Raw genomic sequence first — 22,204 nt, forward strand, 5'->3', positions numbered from 1 at the left:
CTTTGGCAGCACCCAAAGGTGGGGGGCTCAGATCTCCAGCACCGTGAGTCACATTTCCTCCCAATACTGTTATTTCTGTAAGCTCCAGCAGCTGCATGAAGCACAGTGAGGGATCACTGCCCCGTGCTGCCATTCATCCCCCAGTGGGCTGAGATGTCAAAGTGCAGCTCTCCTCTCATCTGCACAGGGACACGAGGCTCCTTCCAGCCATGGCCTGCTGGCAGTGACACTGACTTCACAGAGCTTTGTGTTTTTAGCTGGATAAAAACAAGAAACTCCACAGCCAAGAACTGCTTCACCTGCCCCATGTGAGGGGGTGGGAGCAGCAGATGGTGGTGGATGTGCAGGGTTTGTGCCCATTCCCATTGTGGGGACAGTGGCATCAATGTGTCCGTGTGCCCCAACCCCCCCATGGCCCCTGCAGAATTCACCTCCTGGCTGGGTGCTGCCTTCATCCCTCCTCCTCCTCCTCCTCCTCTCCCCCACCCCGTTCTCATTTCCCCTAGAAGACTTTAATGAAATCTGCCCTTAATTAAATCCCCATTCATTTGCATAATTAGCAGGAAATTGAAATTAGCCGCCGACGTGGCTGGAATCCGCGCTGCGGTGAGGCGGTGCCATGAGGGCATCATCCCCACAGCCCCCCCATAACACTGCCCACCCCTTCACTTCCCCCCACAGCAAAAGCCCCCTCCACCACTCAGTGTGCTGCGGGCTTTGCGAACACTACATTGGTGTCTTTTGGTTTGGTTTGTTTTTAATGTATTCAGTTGCTTTTTGTTGTCGTTGTTGGGTTTTTTTTTGTCTTTTTGACAGTGACAAACTGAGGTAACGTCTGTGACACTACAGCCTCTCCTACAGGAAGAAGATCCGGCACCCGGCGGCCGGGGGAACCCGAAATAAAAACCCGAAACCGAGCGGCACCGCGGCCATCGGCACCGGGGCTCCTTATCTACATTATTGCACGAAAGATCGGGGACGTGGAGGGACCTAAGGCAAAAAGGAGGACGAACCGCACCTAACATCTCTACATCTGTGCAGTGCTACTTCTACCACCAGACCTGGGCCCTGCGGGCAGGGGGGAGGACACAGGAACACAGGGACATGGGGGCACAGGGACATGGGGACAAGGGGACAGGGCAGCGGCGCCGGTGGTGGGGGCACGGGGGCGGCGGGACCCCACCTGCCTGGCGGCTGCTGTGTAAACTGCTGCTGCTTCAGGAGCGTGATAGCCCTTTGTGCGGTAGTTGGGGACCGGAGGGGACGGCGGCCTGGGAGTTCTCAGGGTGACCCTGTGGCTCCTGGCTTGCTGTCCCCCCCTGTCAGAGAGCATCGCTGCGGCCATCGCTCCGGGCAGGGAGGATGGGGTGACACACAGTGACACTTGCTACATCATGGCAGGGAGCGGCCAGGGGGGTCCCCTCCATCCTGGCCCCCTCGTCCCCTCCTGGTGCCCAGAGTTGGTCAGGGGCCACCCTGAAGGCCTCCTCCAAGCGTGGGGTCATCGGCCTTTCCAGGACCCCCACACAGCCCTGTTGCGTTGTCATGGAGGACCTCTCCCCACAGCACCACAGGGGGGTCGTGGAGGGACAGCGAGGCCACCAGGATGGGGACAGTGGCACTGGCACCCCCCAGCTCCTGCCCCCTGGGCAAATAGTGGCACCGGCATCCTCGGTGCTACTGAGCGCAACCAGTTCTGTCCTCTTCTTGTTTCTGCGTACAAAGGCGCAGCCCCCAGCCCTGCAGCCACCCACAGCCCCTGCCAAGGGACGGGGATGGTGCTGCCGGGAGCAGGGCCACGCACCGCCCTGCGCCTTCAGACACAGATCTCAATCGCTGTGGCCAGCACCATCTGCCCCTTGCCCTTGTCCTGCCGTCCGTCTGTCCTGCCGGCCGGGCCGGACGAGGCCGTGCTGGGCTCTGGGCCGTTGAGCCGCGTGCCAGGGCCGTCGGTCAGGATGGTCCTCTTGAGCGGGGTGGGCGTGCAGGAGGCAGTGGCCTCGTGGCGGTGCGGCCCTGTGGGCAGCTTGTCCCCAGCGTGCTTGCGGGAGCGGTAGGAGGGCCGGCGGCGCACCTCGGCCATCAGGTCGTACTTGATGAAGTAGAAGACCTCCTTGACGGGGCAGCGCTTCTCGGGGTCGAGGGCCAGCAGGCGCTGGAACATGCGCAGCGCGCTGTCCGTGAAGCGCCGCCACTGCGAGGGCAGCCCTGCCAGGCGGCCCTTCTGCCACCGCACAAACTCCTCAAAGAAGGTGTCAGAAGCAGCCGCCGCCTCCCAGGGGAAGTTCCCAGTGAGGACACAGAAGATGAGCACCCCGAAGGCCCAGACGTCGATGCTGGTGTCCACGGCAAAGCCCTCGGCGCGGCCGGCCTGGCACACCTCGGGCGCCGTGTAGGGGATGGTGCCGCTGATGCGCTTCACTCGGCAGCCCACCTTGCGGGTCATGCCGAAGTCGGCCAGTTTGACGCGGCGGCAGTCGCGGTCGAAGAGCAGCACGTTCTCTGGTTTGATGTCCCGGTGCACCAGGCTCTTGCTGTGCATGTAGTCCAGCGCCAGGCCCAGCTGCTGCACACAGCGCTTCACCATGTCCTCGGGGAGCCCCACCTGCAGCCATGGGACACCGTCACTACATGCCGCCCCTGCACAGCCCACCCGTGTCCCCCCCAGCTCTCTTTGCACCTTTCCCACTCACTGCCTGCCTCCTTCTTCCTGTCCCTATTACTTAAGGGGAAGAAAAGATACACAGTGACAGGAGTAAGCCACCGGGGCCAGCTGATGGGTCCCATGCCTTCTCGAGGACACATGATGTGTCCCAGGCCACCATTTATGGGACCCAGATCATTTAGAGGATGTGTGGCACATCTCAGACCACCATGGGAAGGGTTATGGGTCCCAGGCAACAAGTTATGTGTCTTGGTCAACACCCAGAAGACTGGTTGCATGTCATCCAGGGGATGGACGAGCCATCACTTATGGGTCTGACAATACCCATGGGATGAGTGATGGGTGTCATGCAACCAATGGGAAAGGTTATGGGTCCCAGGCCACCCTGGGGATGAGCAATGGGTCCCAAGCCTGCTTTCAGGTACTGCACTATCTAGGTGTCAGCTTTCTGCTCACGTACAGATGTGTGATCCCTTCATGTGTGGCTGTGCAAACACCAGGGCCCCTTCTTGTGCCACCAGCAATGTGCAAGCCTGGTCACAGTGGCTTTATTTGGGGGCACCAAGCCATTGTGTCCCACCCCCAGCACCCAGAACAGCTCTCACCTGCGGGGGGATGATGTCGAAGAGGTCCCCTCCTGGGGCGTACTCCTGAGCAAAGACGTAGCAGTCCTCTGTCTCGAAGACCACATCGAAGACCTTGATGATGAAGGGGCTGGAGGAGAGCGTGTTGGTGATGCTAAACTCCCGCAGGAAATTCTTCAGCTTTGTCTTGCTTTTGTTGACAAACTTCAGGGCCATCTTGGTGCCTGCAGTGGGCAGAGGACTGGCTGAGCCCATGGCACAGCTGATGGCAATGCACACCCATGTGCCACACCTGCCCCCTGCTCCCCTCACCTGTGCTTTTGTGGGACACCAGGTCCACCTTGCCATAGGTGCCCTTGCCGAGCTCGCGGATGAGGTCGTAGTGTTTGTTGATGTCGGTGCCCGAGAGGGTGCGGATGGCCAACGACTGCATGTCTTCGGTGATGAGCGGCACCCCGCAGCACGCCAGCTTGCGCGACGGCTCCTGCTCGATCGATCCGGCACTCATGGCTGTGCTGCAAGGCAAAGGTGCGTCAGCTTCCACCTAGGGCTCCCAGCTCTCAGCATTGCCACTCTTTCCTCTCCATCATCCCTGAGCACCAACCCACTGCTCCAGGACCCCACCAAGCTCAGCTGAGCTCCCACTCCACACTGCTCTGCAGCCAAATCACCCTCTGAACCCCAAAAGCACAAATCCAGAGCCACATCCTGACCAACACCATGGGAACGCAGCCAAACCAACCCGCTGCCGACTCAGCACCACAGGGGTGGCTGCAGGAAGGGGATGAAGTGGCTGTGTTTTGTTTTGTAGCAGATTGACAAAACTCATGGGACAGCAGGCGGGCGGGTGCTGGTGTATATTTAGATTTTTAATGTGGAAAAATAAAACCACAACAAACTACTTAAAATATATCCCAGTGTCCTCGGGCCAAGTGTTGTGCCCAGGTCCCAGGAGAGGGGCTGAGCACCACACAGGGCCCCATAGGGCTGCATGGAGAGAACGGAGCCAACAAAGAGGATGTGGATAAAGGGCATCAAGGGGCAATTCCAGAGGAGAGCAGAGCAGAGACCCCAATGCACAGTGACTGGCTCACCCATCCAAGCTGAGCCCTATCCCCACCCTTGTTTCTTTCCACTCTGGCCCTGCTGCCTCTCATCCCAGTTCTTTACTTATGTTTTTTTTTTTTTACTTTCTTGGGAAGTTGGGCAAAAAATAGAAAAGGAATTTAAACATCATGATGTTCCAAAAATGTAACGGCTTGACTCATACAATCTCCAAAGCTGCTCATCTCCATAGAGCTTTGTTGGCCTCGTGGAAGAGGGGCACCATTTCGGTGTCTGGATCCTGGAGGTGGAGGTGGGTTAATGCAGGAGCAAAATGGATGCGGGACTAAAAACAGCTCACAACATCCTGCAAGAAGAACTGTGTCTGCACTTGAATTTACAATCCTGCTTGTTGATGTCTGTTAATTAACCTGTGTTGAAAGGCAATCATTCAAGCCAAACTTCTTTAAGGAAAAAAAAAAACCCACAAACACAGAAAGAGGACAAAATGTGGGATGGATGGGAGATGGGAGAGCGTGTGCTGCACAGTGGCTCACCGTGCCATGGACTGCTGCCTTGAGCCCAGTCTTGGGGCCTGGATGCCTCAGGGTTTGTGCTGCAGAAACACCTGCAGCAGAAGGGGGCACTGGAAATGGGTGTCTGGAAACAGGGGCATCCCCAGGGATGGGAGACCCCAAGGATGGAGTGACCACAAGGATGGGGTGTCCTCAAGAACAGGTGTGACCCCAGGGATGGGGTGTCCCCAGGGATGTGGGTGCTGCCTGCATTGCTCCCAGTTTGGCCACAAAAGGCAGTTGGGATGGGGATGTGGAGCCAACACCATTCCTGGGAACACCCAACAGTGACGTCGGTTGGAGCACCAACACGCCCAGGCAGAAGGAATAAAAAAGGAAAGGCAGAAGTGTTCATTAGGAATGGAAATGCTTTGAAAACATGTTGGTTTCTATGCAAACAACCAGGGCAGCAGCGGGTACAGGGATGAGGATGCGCTTCCATCCGGCTCAGCACAGAGATGAGGGTGGTGGGACTGAGTCCTGGCCATGTTCTGGGTGCTGGTGGGGCAGCAGCACAGCGCTGAGGTGAGCACTGTTGTGACATGAAGCCACAGCAATGCCATAAGGACAGCAAAGCCACCGCCGCTGCCACCGCTCCCCACCATGCGCTGCGGGCGGCTCACGCTGTCATCTGCGTGTCCTGAACCGTTTCTCCTACTATTCAGACTAAAATTGCTCTGTGTTTAAGCTCGAGAACCATTTATCTCATTGAGTGAGGAGGATAATCCACCCACCGCTTCCTCGCTCCGTGGCATGTATTTATAGGCAGGCGCTCATCTCCCGCCGGCAGCTGTCTCTGTGCTCCCCAGAGCTCTGCGGTCCCCACCATCCCCAGTGCCACCCGCTCGGCCGCTGGGCACATCAGCTCTGCCAACAACCAGGAGCTCAATAGGAGCTCATTGAGAGGAACAGGGCTGCGAGAGGCGGCTGCATGGAGCGCTGACTGCTTGGGAATTGAGATGGGAAGGAGAAAATAACCCCCTGGCTGCACTGGGATAGGAGAACCTTTAAGAGGAGGAGCAGAGTGCGGTGGTGGGGCTTTAGGAAGGGAAGGCGCCTGGCAGGGCCGGGGGCTCTGCAGGACACAGAGTGAGGAATGAAAAACACACAGCAGCAAGCAGGAGTCCCTACGCCCTGATGGAGGAAACTGAGGCACAAAGCAAGGAAGCGACTTCCTGCGGCCACACAATGTGCGGGGCCAGGACCAGCCCCGGGCGTCCCGGTTCTGCCTCTGCACTGAGCAACTAACGGCACCTTCCAGCACTGAGTGCCAGGATCAGCTCTCGTGCCCAGCCAGGCGTGGTGACACAGGGAGCTCCCAGCAGCGGGGGTAGGACGGGGTCCCCTCCCACCCTCCTGCATCCCATATGGAGCCTGTGGCTGGTGCAGCACATCCTGGAGCCCGGCCTGCGGGGAAGGATGCTGCGGAAGAGCTGGCAGCCAGCCCAGCACTCCATCCACACCATTGACTTTGCCGGAGATGTCGCTCCACAGGACACAGCTGGGGGGGCTCAGGGACAATTCCCACCGCACAGCTGGATCCTCACCCCACAGCCCCGCAGCAGCATCAAGGGCGAGCTGAGGAAACCGGAGCTCTGTGCTCATGCAGAAGCAAGGAGACAGCAGATCTCACCTGTGCCTGGCGCAGCCCCGCTGCCACCGTCCCACCTGGCGATGTCCCCATGTCCTGCACTGCCCCAGCAATGCTCACACCATGGCTGGCTGCAGCTGATGCCGGCCCGCAGGCTCTCCATGCATCGCTCCATTGGCAGCTCTGCCACCTCCCGGCTCCGCTCTCGTGTGACCCCATTATGGGAACATCTCAGCGCCTTGCAGCTCCTCGATGCCGTGGGGAGCAGCGCAGCAGAGCTGCGTTATTAGCTGCCTTCCCTGGGGCACCAGGGCATTGCTGGAGTCAGGGACATCACAAGGGCACCTTCGCCTAATGAGGCCAATGGCGGCATGGGGATGCTCGGGGTGCCCATGCTGGGGTCAGTGGTGTTGCAGGGTGAGAGACACTGAGCAAAGCCAGAAGGTGGCCAGAGCAGGGAAAAAGAACAGGGCTGAGCTGATGTCCTCACTCCAGTCCTTCATTTTCCCAGTGCTGTCACGCAGGGATTGCAGACCCTGTGCCACACAGCCATGCCCTTCACCTGGACCATGTGCCGGCCAAGGGCAGCAGCTGGGGACAGCCAGGTGACATGGGAACACTGGCACAAGCATTGCTACAGCAGCAAAAGTATGGGGAGATGGCACATTGGGAGCTGCCCCACATCCCAAAAGACAGGAGGAACAGCCCACAGCTACTCCAGGGATGGAGGGTGGGCCATGCTGCCTCGTCCCCTTGTTCTCCACAACAGGGTTCCCGTCCCCATTCCAGCTCCATGCCCAGCAGCAGCCCTGAAGCCAGGATGGGCTCATGCCACACTGATGGAGCTGGAGTATACAGGATGCTGGCCCTTGGGAGAGGCCTTTGTCCCAGCACAGCCGTCCCAGCAGCAGCATCCCCTGCAGCAGGAGCCATCTCCTGCCCTGTCCCATCCCTCCCTGCTGCTCCTCCGAGGTTCTCAGGCTGTGTTCCCTGCCCTTGTCTCTAAGCTTTCAGCCCTGTGAGCTTTTTCCCAGTAAAGGGGATGGTTTCGGTAGGACCTGTTCTCCTCCAACCTCTGGCTCCTCCCGCCTTCTCCCAGCCCCACCACTGGCACCATGCTTTGTGATTCCTTCACCATTTGATTGGTTTCATCAGCCTGTCGGCATCGCCCTCCCCAAACTCTCCCACTGGTGCCAGCAGTGCCTCACATTGTGGATCTGCAAACAAAACGCCGCCAGCAGCACCCCCATGGCCCCACCGTGTCCCCACTCCTCTACACCCCAGGAGGGCAGTGGGGCCGTCACCTTGCTGCAAAAGCAGCTCTGTTGCTCGTGGTGCCCCATATCAGCCCCATCGAGTGGGTGCACCACGCAGAGCCCAGAGAAGGGAACTCACCTGGGCTGCAGGGCTGGGACGAGTGCAGGGCAGCGGCGTGCTGCTGGCTCATGGCGTCAAGGCTGTGCCTCCCCACACACCGTGCCCAAGGGTCCCCAGAGCCCCCAGCCCTGCACAGCGGCACGGTGCCCACCGGGCACTGGCTGAGCAAGGGGACGGCTGTGGGACGGATGAGGACACCGGGCTCTCGGCAGCTCCCAGTGCCCCCCATCGCATCCTCTCCCCATATCCAACCGCCCTGCACCACCGCATCGCTCCGTATTTCCAATAACCCCGTTCTCCCTCGTGTCCTCGGCGCGTCCCCGCGTGCCACCGGGCGGAACTCATCGCCCCCCGCCCCACCGCCCTTCCCCAGCGCCGGCTCCGGCCTCGCTCCTCCACGAACTCCGTTCCTCACGCTGCTCCCGAGCCCGGCCCCGAGTTCGGCCCCGCAGCCGCAGGGCAGCGCCGGGAGGGGATGCGGTGCAGGTGGAGACGGCACCGGGCGGGGTCCGCCCTGCGGGGAGTGGGACCCCACGCTGCGGGACCCCGAGCCCGATGGCAGCAAAGGGGGGGTGTCTCTCCGGGGCTGTGTCCCCACATCGCCCTCCCCCCCCCATCCCCTCGCTGCCAGGGGTCGCGCGTGGCTCTTCACCCCCCGCGCTCGGGTGATTTAATGGTGACGATGATGATTTTTATCAGGATTCTTTCGAAATGGCGCTTTCCCCACCTCCACCCGCTCCCCACCGCCTCGCCGTGCAGACAAAAGGGCCGCTCCGCCGCCCGCACAAAGGCGAGCACCGCTCCTCCCTTCTCCCCCCCCACCCCGCCTTACCGGGGGCAGCACGGAGCCGGGCTCGGTGGCGGATGGCGGCCGTCAGCCCCCAGCGCGGGGCCGCTCCGCCGGGTTCATCCCGCCGCTCCCGGGAGGAACGGAACCGGAGAGAGGAGCGGCGGCGGCGGTGGCGGCTGTTCCCCCCCCCGTAGCCCCCCGGTAGGGCAGAGCCGCTCCGCCCATAGCGCCGCCTTCGCCATCCACGCGGGGAGCGGGACACGCGTGGGGAAAATGAGTCCCGGCCGCGCCCCCCCCCGCGTGTCCCGCTCCCCTCCAGCGATGTCCCACCCCCATCATTGGTCCCACCCGCGGGGATAAGGGCGGGGGGTTGACCCGACGATGAAAGGCACCGTGACCTTCCTCACGCCGCGCCCATCGCTGGGGATGGAATGGGTCCAGCATCGCCCCCCCCCTTCGCACCCATCCGCAGTGGGGCTGTCCCCTCTGTCCCCTCCCTGTGCCACCACCCCCCAGCTGCAGTGTTTGAAGCTGCGTCTCTGATCTCTCCAGCTGTCCCTATTTATAGCTATGGGCTGTTTCTAGGTCAGGTGCAAGGAGCGGCGCTGGAGGGAACCTGGATGGGTCCCCAGGACACATCACCTGCCCTGGGAGCAGTGGGGGGCAAAGGGGGGGCAGCAGCATTAGAGGACAGGGAGCTCTGAGGGCGAAGCCATTTGCAGCCCCTTTGCATGTGGCTGAGCACATGGCACGTCCTGCAGTGTTCTGCTGGAAAGGTGTCAGCTCCCTGAAGCTCTATGGGGCTCTATGGGGCTCTATGGGGCTCTATAGGGCTCCGTGGGGCTCCATCCTTCCCATCAGACGCCACTTGGCAGCTGCAGACCTCGCTCCAGCACGTGGCAGGCATGTGGGTCACGCACAGATTGAATAAGAACAACAATAACACTCGCCACTATTTGCATCAAGCTCGTGGTCCTCAAAGCACTTAAAGAATATTAATAACTAATGAAAGGAGATGGTTCAAATGTGTTTGTCACCCAGTGCCATCCCAGACCATGTGAAAAGCCTGATTGCCCCCAGGATTTGCCAGATTGCCCTGTGCCAGGATGCACTCAGTGGGAAAATGACCTGGAGAAGCAAATCACAGCTCTCCAGGAATGAATGGCTTCCCACATTGCTGCGAGCAGCACAAAGGGCTCAGGGAGATGAGGATGAGCTGGGGACATGCAGGGCCCCATGAGCTGCTGTTTGGGTCAGAGCTGTGTGTGCACCATGAATTAGGGACCAGCTTTGGGTCATGCATCCCCGAGTTGTGGGTAGAGATGCTGTGAATGCCTCCCCTATTCCTTGAGAGGTTTGTTTCCAAGCATCTCTCACTGGCAAACCAGAAGCAGGAAGCCTCTCTCTGGATTCAGGGCTTGCTCATCCCCTCGCCATCACTCAGTGCTGGGAGTGGCTCAGCCCAAAGCAAAGGTGCCACCATCGCTTCCGAACGCTGTCACGCCTCGGTGCCATGAGCTGAAACCTGCCCGGAGCCAGCACGGGGATGATGGGAAGGAATGGAGAAAGGGAGGGAGGGAGGAATAGAGGGAGGGAGGAATAGAGGGAGGGAGGGAGGGAGAGAAGGGAGGGAGTGAAGCAGCGCAGGAGCGGAGCACGCCGGGAGCCGCAGAGGGAGCAGCTGGGGATGCGCTGTGTCCCTGGGAGATGCCAGTGCTGCCTCCCTGCTGCCCTGCGAGCTCTGCCCCATCCAGCCCCTAACCCTGCTCTGCCCTGCTGGCAGCTGCCAAATCTCTGCTGCTCATCGTGTGGCCCGGATCCTTGTCATGACACAAAGGGGTCAGTGCCTTCTTAACCCCAAATGGCACCAGGAGGAGCAGGGCTGGGGCATGCTGGTGATCCCCCACCCCAGGGCTGCTGCTCCCAAGGTTCAGGAGGGGATGCAGCACACGCTGCCATGGGCTATGAGCTGCTGTTCTGCTTTATGGTGAGGGCACACCGAGCTGCTGCCAGCGGCCATCAGGGTGCTGCCCCCTCTCCTACAGCCCCCAGGCCCTATCCGTGCTCCTGGGGGGTTATAGAAGCACCAGGGGGGTGGACCCCAAACAGCTGAGCAGGGGCACAGCCTTCTGCTCACTGCCCCCCTCGCTGGGGGGGGTGGGGGGGGGCATGAGGCCATCGGGGACACTTGCAGGCAGCTGAGGCAGCACTGACTGAAGCACAATGATGGTGACAGAGGCTGATTTGAAAAGGAACAGTGTGTTCTTCTTTTGAGTGGGCTTCTGAAGCAAAGCAGAAGGGCTGTCTTCCCAGGGCAGGTGGGATCTGGGCTGTCTGGGGTCACGGCATCGTATTGCTCTCCCTTATCTGGGGGTGAGGCTGCAGACAGCTCCGCTCGCAGCCCGTTGCTCTGGCACCATCTAGCGAGGGCGATGGGACCGGCACTCATCGCCAGCACGGCGCTTTGGGGCCGGCGGCACGGAGATGGAGCGGAAGCCCCATTAGTGCACACAGCAGCGCAGCACACCGCACTGCCCCGACCACAGCCCGGGTGGGATGTCACCTCCATGTGCCGGATACGCTCAGCCCTAGCGCAGGTCAGGCTGTGAGATGGTACGTGGGGGGGTCTGAGGGCTGCTCTGTGCCCTCCTCCATCCAGCAGCCCCATGCCCACATCACCGCTCCGCAGCCCTGGTGACCCACACGGTGCACCATCCCAGCACATGGGCTCATGACATCAGGTGAAGAACAGGACTGAAACACCATAATAAACCCAGCGTGCTGGTGGGAGGGACAGCCCCCTCGCAGCGTCCCCAGGATGGCATGTGCCCACTGAGGACAAGCCACAGCCCTGCTGGTAGCCCTGCTCGTGGGATGTGGGATGGTGGCACAGGATAGCAGCTGGTGGTGCCGGGAGGAGCAGCTGGGCACGGCATGTGCCGGTGTTCACACCTCGCATCCCTGCCGGCTGCCCGGCTAATTCAGGCACAGTGTGCTGCCTTGGCTGCCACTCAGCAACACGAGTGGGAGAGGACTTGGAGAGCCAAGAAGCAGCAGGGAGGGAAAGAGCAGAGTGCTGGCACTCATGGCTCTGCTTGGGGACTGTCCTGTAGTGCTGGGAGAAGGGCCACATTCAGGTTGAGATGGTGAAAGAGGACAGCACAAGGGTGCTGTGGCTGTCCCAAGGCTGGAGTTGACACACTGAGCACTATCCTGTGCATGGGGATGGATCCAGGGGGCACAGCAGTGCCAAGCTCAAATCCCACTGTCCTCAGAGCTCCCCAGGCTGCCAGGCACCCCAGCGTCCTGCTCCTCCAACAGCTGCAACCTGTTGGGATGTGGCGGAGGTGCCTCCCAACCAACAGCCCTGATCCCACTTGGCATGGCAAGGCAAGGCACAGCACCCGGCACAGCAAATGGCACAGCACATGGCACAGCACAGTGCCAAGGCACAGTACCCTCCGTCCGGGAGATGATGCATCTGCTCCTATGCAAACTTTGGGCTCAGCGGGTGGATCTCCATCAGCCACCATCCCCAACCCAGCCCCACGCCACATCCCCGCAGCACTGACCTGTGGAGGTGCAGGGGCTGCAGCTCCTCTTTCTGGAAGCAGACGAAGCAGAAGGAATCCATTGCTCAGCTCTGGTGGCCGCTGCACCTGGGTGAGGGGGACAGCAGGCCGGGCAGCGCTGGAGCTGTGTTGGCATCTTCTTCACTCTCAGCAGTGCCGCTGGTGGGGCTCACCCAGCCAGTGCCATTGGTGCTGGGGAGACTCACACCACCAGGCTGAGCGCTGGGGCTGTTTGCTCACCATAAGAGGAGGCAGCTCTGGGCCAGGCGATGACCTGCATCCCTCTTGCACTGGTGCCCGATGCCGTCCTGCCACCCATCTTGCAGTTGGCACCGGTGTTCAGCGTGCACATGCAGGGACCTGGAGTGGCATTGCTGAGCGTGAGGGCTCCAGTGGGGCAGGATGAGACCCCGTCTCAGCCCCACTATGCTTCCAAAGCCAAAGGATGCAGCTGCCCCTCTCTAGCACCCACGTGGCAGCCAGGTGCCAGGCACGGATCCCCAGCTCCGTCAGCACAGCAGTCACAGTGCAGGGGCTCGTGGTGAGCAGGTGCTCGGTGTGTCCATGGAGGAAAGTTGTGTCACAAGGAGCCGTGGCTGCACAGGACCGGTCGGTCTCACAGCAGAGCCACCGCTCGCTCTGGCAGATCAGCAGCGTGTGGGTATTAATAGCTCCAGAGCCATGCGGTGAGGCTGGGAATTAACTCCTCAGCTGCCGGCCCAGCCCGGTGCCATGGGGGCCCACCAGCGCTGTAGCTGAGACCTGGCAAACTCATCAGAGCAGTGCCAGGAGCCAGCCCCTCACCTGATGCCCTACCCCTGGGGCAGTTCCCTGCGGAAGGCAATGGAAGGACATGGAGTTTGTCCAGCCCGGCCATCAGATTCGTCATCATTCCCTGGGAGTTATTCAGCTCTTTGGTCTGGTTGCGGCACATTTATCCCAGCCACTCCCACCCTAATGGCAAACATCGATGGGTTTTTAACTTCTCATGGCCGGAAAGATCCCAGCCACGCTGTGCTGAGGGGAGGCTGCTCCCATTGAGCACTCTGAGCCCTGTCCTTGATGCAGAGTTCCCCAGGACCAAACCCAGAGGGCAGCTGTCCCTAACCCACATCCATCACCTCCATCAGTGCCCCCCCATGGGCCCAATATCAGCATCCCACAGGTGTTACTAGGAGCCCCTCTGCATCCCCATGGCCCTGGCACCCACCCAGGCACTCACTCACTCACAGCAGCATGTGGAAAATGTTAAAATTTAATGCCCTGACTAATGGGCTGAGCAGAGAGGAGAAGGAACATGGAGGGAAGAGCTGCTCTCCCAGGGAATGGATGGGGCAATGGTACCGAGCTCCTAATGGCTGCTGGAGGGTATTTGCACTCAGAGCCTTTACCTGCTGTGTTTTTTAATAGCTTGCTCAATGAGCAAATTGCTCCTTGCCAAGCACTTAGGGCACACAGGGCATGGTTGGGCCACACAAAACTTCCCCTCGCGTTTCAATGTTGCTTTATGGTACTTATAAAAAGATGGTTTAACCCTTGCCATGAAGTCACACCAGGTGGAAGCGCTCATTTGTATGTGGCACTCGGAATGAGTTACAGCTCAGTTTGCGTCAGAAGCAATAAAATGAGATGGAAACACAGATACATGGCTGGGTCAGCTCGGAGGCAAAACACAAGCTCTGCAAAACTGGAAAGAAGCAATTAAACAGAATGAATATTTGGGCTGGAATTAAGGCTGGAGCTGCACAGGGTGTTATGACAAAAGGCTTCAAATTGAGTGTCATTGTGTTCCTGTGCCTATCAGAACAAAGATAACCAAGGGATAAACCATTAGATGTTCACTAATTCTTTTCCCTTGGCCTCCCAATGTAGATCTTTCTTTCTTCTCACCACAGAACGCTTGGTGGCTTTTCCCACCTTGGGTTGATGAGAGCAAAATCTCATTAGGAAACAGAAGGAGCCCCACATTGAAACACAGAAGCTGGAGTGGTTTCTCCAGCCCTGAAGTGTGGGACCTTCCATCCCAGCACAGTGAGGGCACAAAGATGCTCTCGTAGCCTTGGGGAGGTGATTCCAAAGCAGGGACGAAGCCTGTGGAGCTCAGGGCGGCCTGGCAGCCCCAAACCTGTCCTAAAGCTGCAGAAACCCTGTGGATTCTATAGGGGAAAATGGGAATACAGAAGTTGGGGCTACAGCACTGCAAAGGCCAGGAAACCAGGCACTGCTCAGCCCTGCTCTCCTTGCCAATCCCTGCAGTTAGTTACATTCCCCGAGGGTTTATTTCTCTCCTTCTCCTGCTTTGTTTAATCCTCTAATGGAACTGCAAGCATGTGCAATATCCTCATGTGTACTCAGTCCTTCCCTAAAGCCTATTAAGCTGCTGGTTTCAGCCATCTCTTGTCATGGGAAATGCCACAGAAGACGTTGGGAAATGCCACAGAATACGCTGGGAAATGCCACAGAAGACGTTGGGAAATGTGGTTGGAAGAAAACAATGTAGGCCTTGAGCTGCCCAGCCGGGTCTCAGAGCTGTGGGCCTGACCATCATCGAGGCTCGGGGCCCGCACACAGGCCTAGGCCGCGCCTGCCCCACCGCGTTGCTAAGCAACACCCGCCCCGCTCACGGCGGGAAGAGCCGAGTGCGCATGCGCAACAGCTGCGGGGCGGGGCGAGACGCACCTCTGAGCGCGCACCTTGCGGGACATCGTGCCCTTCTTCAAGATGGCGGACCGAGACTAGCTGAGACGCAATGCGCACGCGCAGAACCCCGCAACCTCGACTGTGATTGGTCGGCGGGGCCGGGCGGCCGCTTCCGGCGGGTGGGGCGGGGCGGGGCGGGCAGAGCCGCAGGATGCGCCCGGAGGAGCCGCGGTCGCTCCGCCCGTAGCAGCACCGAGCCCGGCCCGGCGCGGCCTGCACTGACCGGAGACGCTGCCCAGCGCCCCGGGGCTCCCCGTGCTCGGTGACCGGGGGGGCGGGCCCCGGGGCCTGGGGGGGAAACGGCTGCTCTACGAACGGGGGGAGCCAACGGGGCTGAGCGGCCATGAGGTGAGCGGAGAGCGGAGCCCAGCACAGAGCAGCCCCGAGGGACGGACAGAGCGCAGCCATGGTGAGAGCGGCCTATAGCACGGAACGGGCTGTACGAGGGGCCGAGGGCCGCACTGAGGTGCCCCGAGCTGGGGTTGGGGGTTGCCGGGCCTCGGGCCTGGGCCTGGGGGTGGGTTATGTATCGCCCTGTGGGGCTGCCCCCTCGGCCGGGCTGTACGTGGCTTTGATTTGCACAATCCTTTATTTTCCCTGTCGATAAATGGAAGAAGAGGCGTGTTATTTGCCCTGCTTGTGTTCAACCAGCCTGCAGGGTATCTCCGGAGGACCTCAGCACTCACAGGGCCGTGTTAAGCAATGATGGTCGCCGTTGTTATTTTTCAACTCCTTCCAGGCATGGAAGGGAGGCCTGGCATTGCCCTGTGTGCTCTGCTGACAGAGGGGAGCTCTGCACACAGATGGTGCTCAGAGAGTGGGGAGCTGCCCTGTGCCTGCCCCACCACGGCCTTGCCAGCTGATTGCTATTGGTGCCAGTCTGATTTCCAGCCCCTCTTTGTTCTAAGCTCCCTCGGATGGTGCAGGCCCAGGCTTTGCAGCTCTTTCCTTTCCAAGTTGGGATCTTGCTCTGCAGTTGTGAATTTCTCATCTGACATACGAGGGAACGAGCTCCTTCCCAACACCACAGCTCCTGGTGGTGGCTTTGGCCTGAGCTGGAGCCAAGGTTGGTGTCCTCAAAGCTGTTCTTCTCAGTGAATATCCCCCTTCAGGAAGGTGAATAAATGCTGTGGTGTGGGGTTTTGGTGTTTTTTGGCCCCATGGTGTTTAGCAAGCTGTTGAAGTGCATGTGAAAAGAGGTTAGCAAGTTCTGTGCTGCAGGGGAACAGCAGTAACCTCAGATAACAGAGACTTCTAAATTTTCCCACCACCTTCATATAGACATATTCTTTCAGTCTGCTGAGTTACGTGTTGTTTTCTTTTACCTTGAGCATTCAGTTTTTGGTTCGGTTACATGCCAAGTGGTAGGCATGGCAGGTGAGAAGCCGTCATCAAGCTACACTGCAGAATTTACTGTTGTAACGCTTCATGTGACTCCTGTGCAAGATTTTCCTTCTGTTCCACTCTTCTTGGAGCCCACAGATGGGCCTCTGCTGCTGCTAGCACACCCTCCTTCCCGGAAACAGTTGGACAAGTGTGAAGATGAGATTCTGTAAGGCACACTGGGAATGAATGCAGCATAATTAAACCGTGCTGTAAAAAAATCCAGACTTGGGAAAGCAGATTTTCTAACTTGAACTGGGTTAAAACTGCAGGCTGTAAGCAGGAGGAGCGGTGATGAGTTGGAGCTTGATTAACTGAGGAGGAGTGATGAGAGCTGCGGAGTCGGTGAGAGAAGCATCAAAGGCAGGAGGGGAAGCTGCAGTGACACGCACTGTGCTCAAAGACTGTGTGTGTTGTCAGCGTGTGCCACCTCAGGGTGCTGTGTTCCACAAATCTTACACTGCTGATAAGGAGCTCCTAGAGCAGAGCAAAAAGCATTAGTGTGTTTCCTGCTCAATGTCCCTCTTGTGTGAAGCATAGCCTGCAGAAATGGGAGGAGGCAGTGGGTGTGTGTAGCTTAAATCTTTCTAGGTTTTTCACAGCAGCATCTTAACTTTTATTTTACATCCCTGTTATCTTTTTTCTTAGCGCTAAGTACTCTTATTTTCTTATGCTTAAAGCCTCCTTTGAAGAACTGAGAGTGGTTTAAGCCTTCCATCTGCTAAGGAATCAAGTATGTCCGGATCACAGTGTACCTAGCCAGGTTGTTGGTGAGCTGTAAGTTATTCTGTCACCCTTGGTTACCAAGGAGCTTGCTGCTGTGAGTGATGGAAGCAGCCCACGTCTATTATGGATATTGCTGCAGCTCAGTTGGTGGCCCTGTGGCTAAAGCAGGTCTATGGGCTCAGTGAGGCAATGCCATGTTAGTGGGGCTGTTCTTGATGCCACTGAATGTGACCTGGGAACAGCCTCTTGCTTTTGCAGCCATCCTGCTGCTGGAGGTCCTTAAACTGGGCTGTTTGGGCTTCTACGTGGTGAGCTGTGGGATGCCCTGCATTGAGAGGCAGAAGAGAGCAGGGTAAGGGTGTGCAATGCTGGTGCCACCAGGACAGGAAGCACTGAGGTCACTTCTGCTCCTTGGAGATGGTGAAGGTGATGCTGGGAGCTGGAACAGTGACATTGGGGCACAATGGTTCTTATGGGCCTTTTCCAACTTAGGATATTCTACGACAGCACCAAGCTGTGCAGTGTCACAGCCTGCATTCTGACAGCTTTTGGGGGACGTGCAGAAAGCACAGTGTTCAAAAAGAAAAGTAAATCATTTTAGAGCTGTTCTGACTCACTACTGAAAGAGAAACGAGAGAATAGGAACTTGTAAGTCCCAGCCCCAGCTCTGACATCTGAGTTCCTTTTTCAGCCTTTGAGGCACGCAACTTTTTTCTGCCCCCCTGTAGCATCATCCCCATTTTATTAAATCAATGAGAGCTGTGGTTTTATACCTGTGAGCTGCTCATCTGTTTCCTAGTTGCTGCAGCAGGTAGTATATGGTGATGCTGAGCTGGGTGGCATGAGTTACACCACGACATTCAGCACAGTGGCCTGCATTTCCCACCTACCTATAAGCACATCACTTGTCATGTTTCAAAGGCTGGGTAGCTAAATGCTGGTTCTACTGTCTGCAGTCAGGCTAAAAGGTACGAAGGCAAAAGCATCGTGCCTTAAGATCCCTTGTACTACCTGGAGAAGCCTCCTGTTGCTGGCTGATGTTTGTGGCTGAGAGGTGAGTGGTGGCTGCTGGCATTGTTTAAGGGGAAAGCATTAAAACCTGGTGTGTGCAATGAAGCTCATGCAGCAGGGTTCATTGCTGTAAAGAGGTGCATCAGTGTGCAGATCCCTTACTTTTTCCCCCCAGTTTTCCCCAATTCCTCTCCCATGGGGATCAATCTGAGAACATTTCTTTTAGTTTCCCAACACTCTGCATTTGTGCTCCAAATCTGTTTGTTTCGGCATCTCCAAGTTTGTAGCTGGGTCTGCAACTCTCTGTGTATTTTTAGCACTTTGATTTGATGTTTTCTTACAGCTTTAATTGCAGCGTGGAGATGGGTTGTCACAATTCCTTTGTCCCCTTTTTTGTGTAAGCAGCGTGCTCATCTCATGTACATTCTTCCTTGTCAGGGTGCCGAGCCAGCACTGAAGGTGAGGGGATGGGGGTGTTGCCTTGTGGAGAGAGGATTTATTTTCCTGTTGGGGGGTGATTTTTGTCTGCAAATTGTGTCGTCCTTGATTGATGCTGTGTTGCTGCAGTGGGTGAAGTGATTTCTTATATGTTACAACACTGCCAGTTCTTTTCTGCTGGACTGAGGGCAATGTCCAGCTTCTTCCCCCGAGATTTGTTTAAGCTTAGGAACCTGAAACCACTCCAGGAGCTGAGGCTGGTGTCTGAGAGCAGAGCAGGACTCTGCAGGGGCAGCTGCAGGGAGCAGCTCTTCCGTGGTCAGGCTTGAAGGAAAGAGGAAGCCAATGCAGTCAGCAGCCTATGATCTATGCTGTGCGAGCTGAGGTAGGTGCTCAGCAGCGGGGGTTTGCTGCTCACAGCCCTGTGTGGGGCTCAGCCTGCAAGGCAGCCAGCACTCAGGAGAAAGACTTTACTTTGCAGTGGGCCCCAGGGCTGCAGGAGGTTGCAGGGAGAGGAGCAGGCTGCTGCTGGGAAACAGCCCAAGGAGCCTGGGCGCTGCGAGTGTCAACATCTTGTTTTGCTTTGCTTTAAGCAGCCTAGATGCTTTTCCTGAACGTACTGTTCTTTGGAAGCATTAATTAAAAAAGAAACTAAGTCTTGCTGGCTTATTTCCGTGGTGTTATCCACATTAGTTTCATGTATGCTCTTAAACCCAACACAAGTTTTAATGGTCTTTGCCAGGACTTTGCCATACTGTGAGATTTCTCTTCTTTGACAGTGTCCTAGAAAACACCACGTCTCTGCATACCTTAACCACCATGCTGGGATTTGGATTTTGCTGCTGCAGGGTGTTGGGTAAGGTGCAGCCCTTGTCCCAGGAGTCCTGCAGCTCCAGCCTTGCTTTGTTGGCCCCTGGCACCGTGTCAGAGCTTTTCACAAAGTAAGGGAGATTTCTTTCTCCCTGCAGAGCAGCTTGAGCTGCATCTGAATAGAAGTGCCATTTTCAGAAGTTGCTGAATAAGTGTTTTCTTCTTGCATTCACTTTCTTCTTTACTTACTGTAGTACTTTCAATTTCCAGCCACGCACATGTGTGTACCCTCAGACTCCTAAAGTTGGGCCTGCAAACAGCTGCACTTCAGAGTGTTTGTCCGCATGTTATTGAGTTGTCTGCAGGCTCAGATACACGGGAGTTTGGATTTGCAGTTATAGAGGCAGTGAAGTATTTGAGAAGTGTTCTGGAAAAGCTGTAGCTGTTAACACTTCATGGACATCTTGGTGCTGATACAAACCAGGTGACCCATATCACATCTTCACGCTTTACCAGTCTCTCTTCCTCTCTGGTCAGAGGAGCTGCTGCATTTATGTGAGTCAGGAAGAGGAATCTATAACGCAGACAGGCAAATATCCATCTGCAAAAGCAGGAGCAGTGCTTTGTAGGAAGACATAGCAAAAACTTGATGGTGTTTCTTGGTGTATCTCACTCCCCGCCCCCCAGAGTGCTTCTGTCCAAAATACTGTGTGTTTGGATTCTTCCCCCCAGTGTCTTTTAAAACATGGTTATTTCAGATGAAACACCAGGGGATCTCGAGGTCAGTATGTTGTGTGCATTTGCCTGTGGGGCCAGAGCTGTGATCCTGTCTGTGCATGCATGCCTGCATTCCCCACTGCAGAGGAAAGGGGAAGTGGTCTGTGCCCTGCAGCTGCTGTCTCACACCTGTGACCATCACTAGGAAGGACAGGGCTGTCCTGTGCAGTGTGGGACATGGCAGAGCCCCCAGGGGTGTCAGTGAAGTGGGTAGACAGACCACAGTGCTGTAGAATCACAGCCCTAAGCCCTTTAGATGTGACTTTCTAGACTTTGCTGTAAGATTGCAAGTTCCTTATGAAACCTGGGAGAGAAGCAGAGCAGCATGTGCTGCTTCAGCACCTGCAGCACCCATCCGAAAAGCACATTGTCACTTGCTTTTCTGATAATGCCCCAAACAACAGTGTTCCATCAGTGACAGCTTAAGAAATAGTGGGCAGAAGTTGAGAACTGTCTGGGAGCAGCTCGTGGCTACAGCAGGATCGATGGATTAAGCTGCCCTAACAGCAGTTATCATATCAACTGTGTGTACCCATCTGATACCCCTGTACTATGGCAGTTAGCAGTCGTGTCTGAGATGCTTCTACGCTTCTCAGCTGTACATAGTGATTCTAGGAGCTATTTGTTCAGGGAAATAATGTGTTGCCAAGTCTTTTCCAGCATTAGTTGCAGTGCTTCGTGATTGTTGAGTTGCCGTGTGTTGAGCATCCTTTATGAGCAGCACAATGACTACTGAGATGACCCCAGGGTTGGTTCCTGATCACGAACCATCAGTTTGGAAAGGATCTGCCTCAGACACCTGAGCCTGTTAATCAAAGTTCAGCCTTAAAACCTGAACCCAGGTAACTGGACCTGCCTGTACAAGGTGATTTAAGAAATACGATCCTATAGGTATTCTAAAAGGTGCCTGATTACCTGTGTACCTGGCAGTGTTTACAGGTAAGGTGATCTCTTTATCTTGCTCCAGAAATCAGCTTATCACTGCTGCCTTTCCATAGCCTGCTCTGTGCGACGCTGTTCAGCCTGTGGTTGTTTTTAGGCTGATGTTTAAATGAAACACATTGATTCCTGAATTGATGAGCAGTAGAGGCAGGATTCCCCAGCTCTCATGCTGGACATCAGCTTTGTCACAGAAGATCTGAGCACAGCGTAGCACGTTTGCAGCCCCCTTCACTCTTCACTGCCCTTAGATAGAGCAGTGATTCATGACTTGTATGCTAGATTTTTTGGCTTAAATTGCAATATAAGAGAAACGAGTTTGCAAAATCAGCATCTCGTCTGTGAACTGCAGGAGCGGTGACTCTTGGAGCAATTGAAGCAGACGACTGCTTGTGTGCTGCAGCCAGGAGGACTCCTGAAATGAGCCTGCTCTGCTCTCACAGCACACTGAGGCTCACAGCCTAGTTTCGGTTCGTGAAACCACAAAAACATGTCTGAAATGCAACGAGGAAATTGAGAGCAAAGATGGAGCGTGCTTGATATCATCAGCAGTGTGCTCTGCCATGGGGCTGTGCACGGCTTCCTATCTGAAAGCTTCCGAGCAAGCCTTAAGGTTCTGTCTGAGACCTGTGGATTGTGTGTGAAAACCCAGCCTTCCCTTATAGGACATATATATGTCCTATCTGAGGACAACAGCACAGCCCTGCTTTGAGCTGTACAGCTCTGCCTTGGTGTACCATGTGTTCATCTTTTCTGGAGCACGTTTTGGTTTTTTTAAGCACTCCATAGTACTGATTTTGTTGCTGCTGTGCTTCAGTTCTTCCCTGATCTCTGCACAGAGCTGCTCTGAGGTTCACTCAAGCTATGCCAATGGTGGTGCTTTGCTGATGGCAGCAGAAGGAAGGCTGCGGTGAACCATGTAGGCCTGAAATGACCCAGCACCTTCTGAGGCCATCATTGCTGATGTGGGAGTTTCTGTTACGTTGGGGCTGGAACAGGGAGGGACTCTGAAAGACACCCTGGTAATTGGTAAAGCTGGTGAGTAAGTCATTGTGTTAGGGCACATGCATACACATTATGTGTATAATTCAATTATTCTTTACTGCATGCTTAAAAATGATCTGCAATATTGTAAATAGTGTATCATAGGATCATAGAATGGCCTGGGTTGAGAAAGACCACAGTGATCATCTCATTTCAACCCCCCTGCTGCCATCAGGGT

At 56.6% G+C, this 22,204-nt stretch overlaps 2 protein-coding genes and 1 long non-coding RNA gene across 9 annotated transcripts in view; 2 read left to right on the forward strand and 1 right to left on the reverse strand.

Moving 5' to 3' along the window:
- Positions 1 to 739: 739 nt before the first annotated feature.
- Positions 740 to 12,839, reverse strand: SBK1 (SH3 domain binding kinase 1). 4 transcript variants are annotated; one of them, XM_015877440.3, is made up of 4 exons: positions 12,199 to 12,839; positions 3,562 to 3,764; positions 3,271 to 3,473; positions 740 to 2,605 (listed from the first exon to the last, which is right to left on the reverse strand). In XM_015877440.3, the coding sequence occupies exons 1-4, from the start codon at positions 12,258 to 12,260 to the stop codon at positions 1,817 to 1,819; spliced, it is 1,257 nt and encodes a 418-aa protein (XP_015732926.2). In that variant the 5' UTR covers positions 12,261 to 12,839; the 3' UTR covers positions 740 to 1,816. The 4 variants fall into 4 exon arrangements, with proteins under 4 accessions (XP_015732926.2, XP_015732927.2, XP_085370453.1 ...); XM_015877441.3 differs by lacking the exon at positions 12,199 to 12,839 and adding an exon at positions 8,669 to 8,984; XM_085514327.1 differs by lacking the exon at positions 12,199 to 12,839 and adding an exon at positions 7,855 to 7,974.
- A 2,199-nt stretch (positions 12,840 to 15,038) lies between these two features.
- The window catches only part of XPO6 (exportin 6), a 37,178-nt gene continuing 30,012 nt past the window's right edge, over positions 15,039 to 22,204 (forward strand). For all 4 annotated transcript variants that reach the window (XR_014933942.1, XM_085514344.1, XM_015877185.3 and 1 more), the window contains exon 1: positions 15,039 to 15,307. Coding sequence is in view for 2 of the 4 variants with exons in the window: in XM_015877185.3 (XP_015732671.1) it covers positions 15,305 to 15,307 (3 nt within the window). In the remaining 2 variants the exon portion in view is untranslated. The remainder of the gene's footprint in view (positions 15,308 to 22,204) is intronic.
- LOC146758712 (uncharacterized) lies at positions 18,701 to 19,660 on the forward strand. Its single transcript, XR_014933957.1, has 3 exons — positions 18,701 to 18,841; positions 19,236 to 19,312; positions 19,537 to 19,660. It is a non-coding gene; the product is annotated as an uncharacterized LOC146758712 (long non-coding RNA).

This window comes from Coturnix japonica, chromosome 13, assembly GCF_054131305.1.
Source record: "Coturnix japonica strain WE chromosome 13, WE-NBRP24, whole genome shotgun sequence".
Lineage (NCBI taxonomy): Eukaryota > Metazoa > Chordata > Aves > Galliformes > Phasianidae > Coturnix > Coturnix japonica.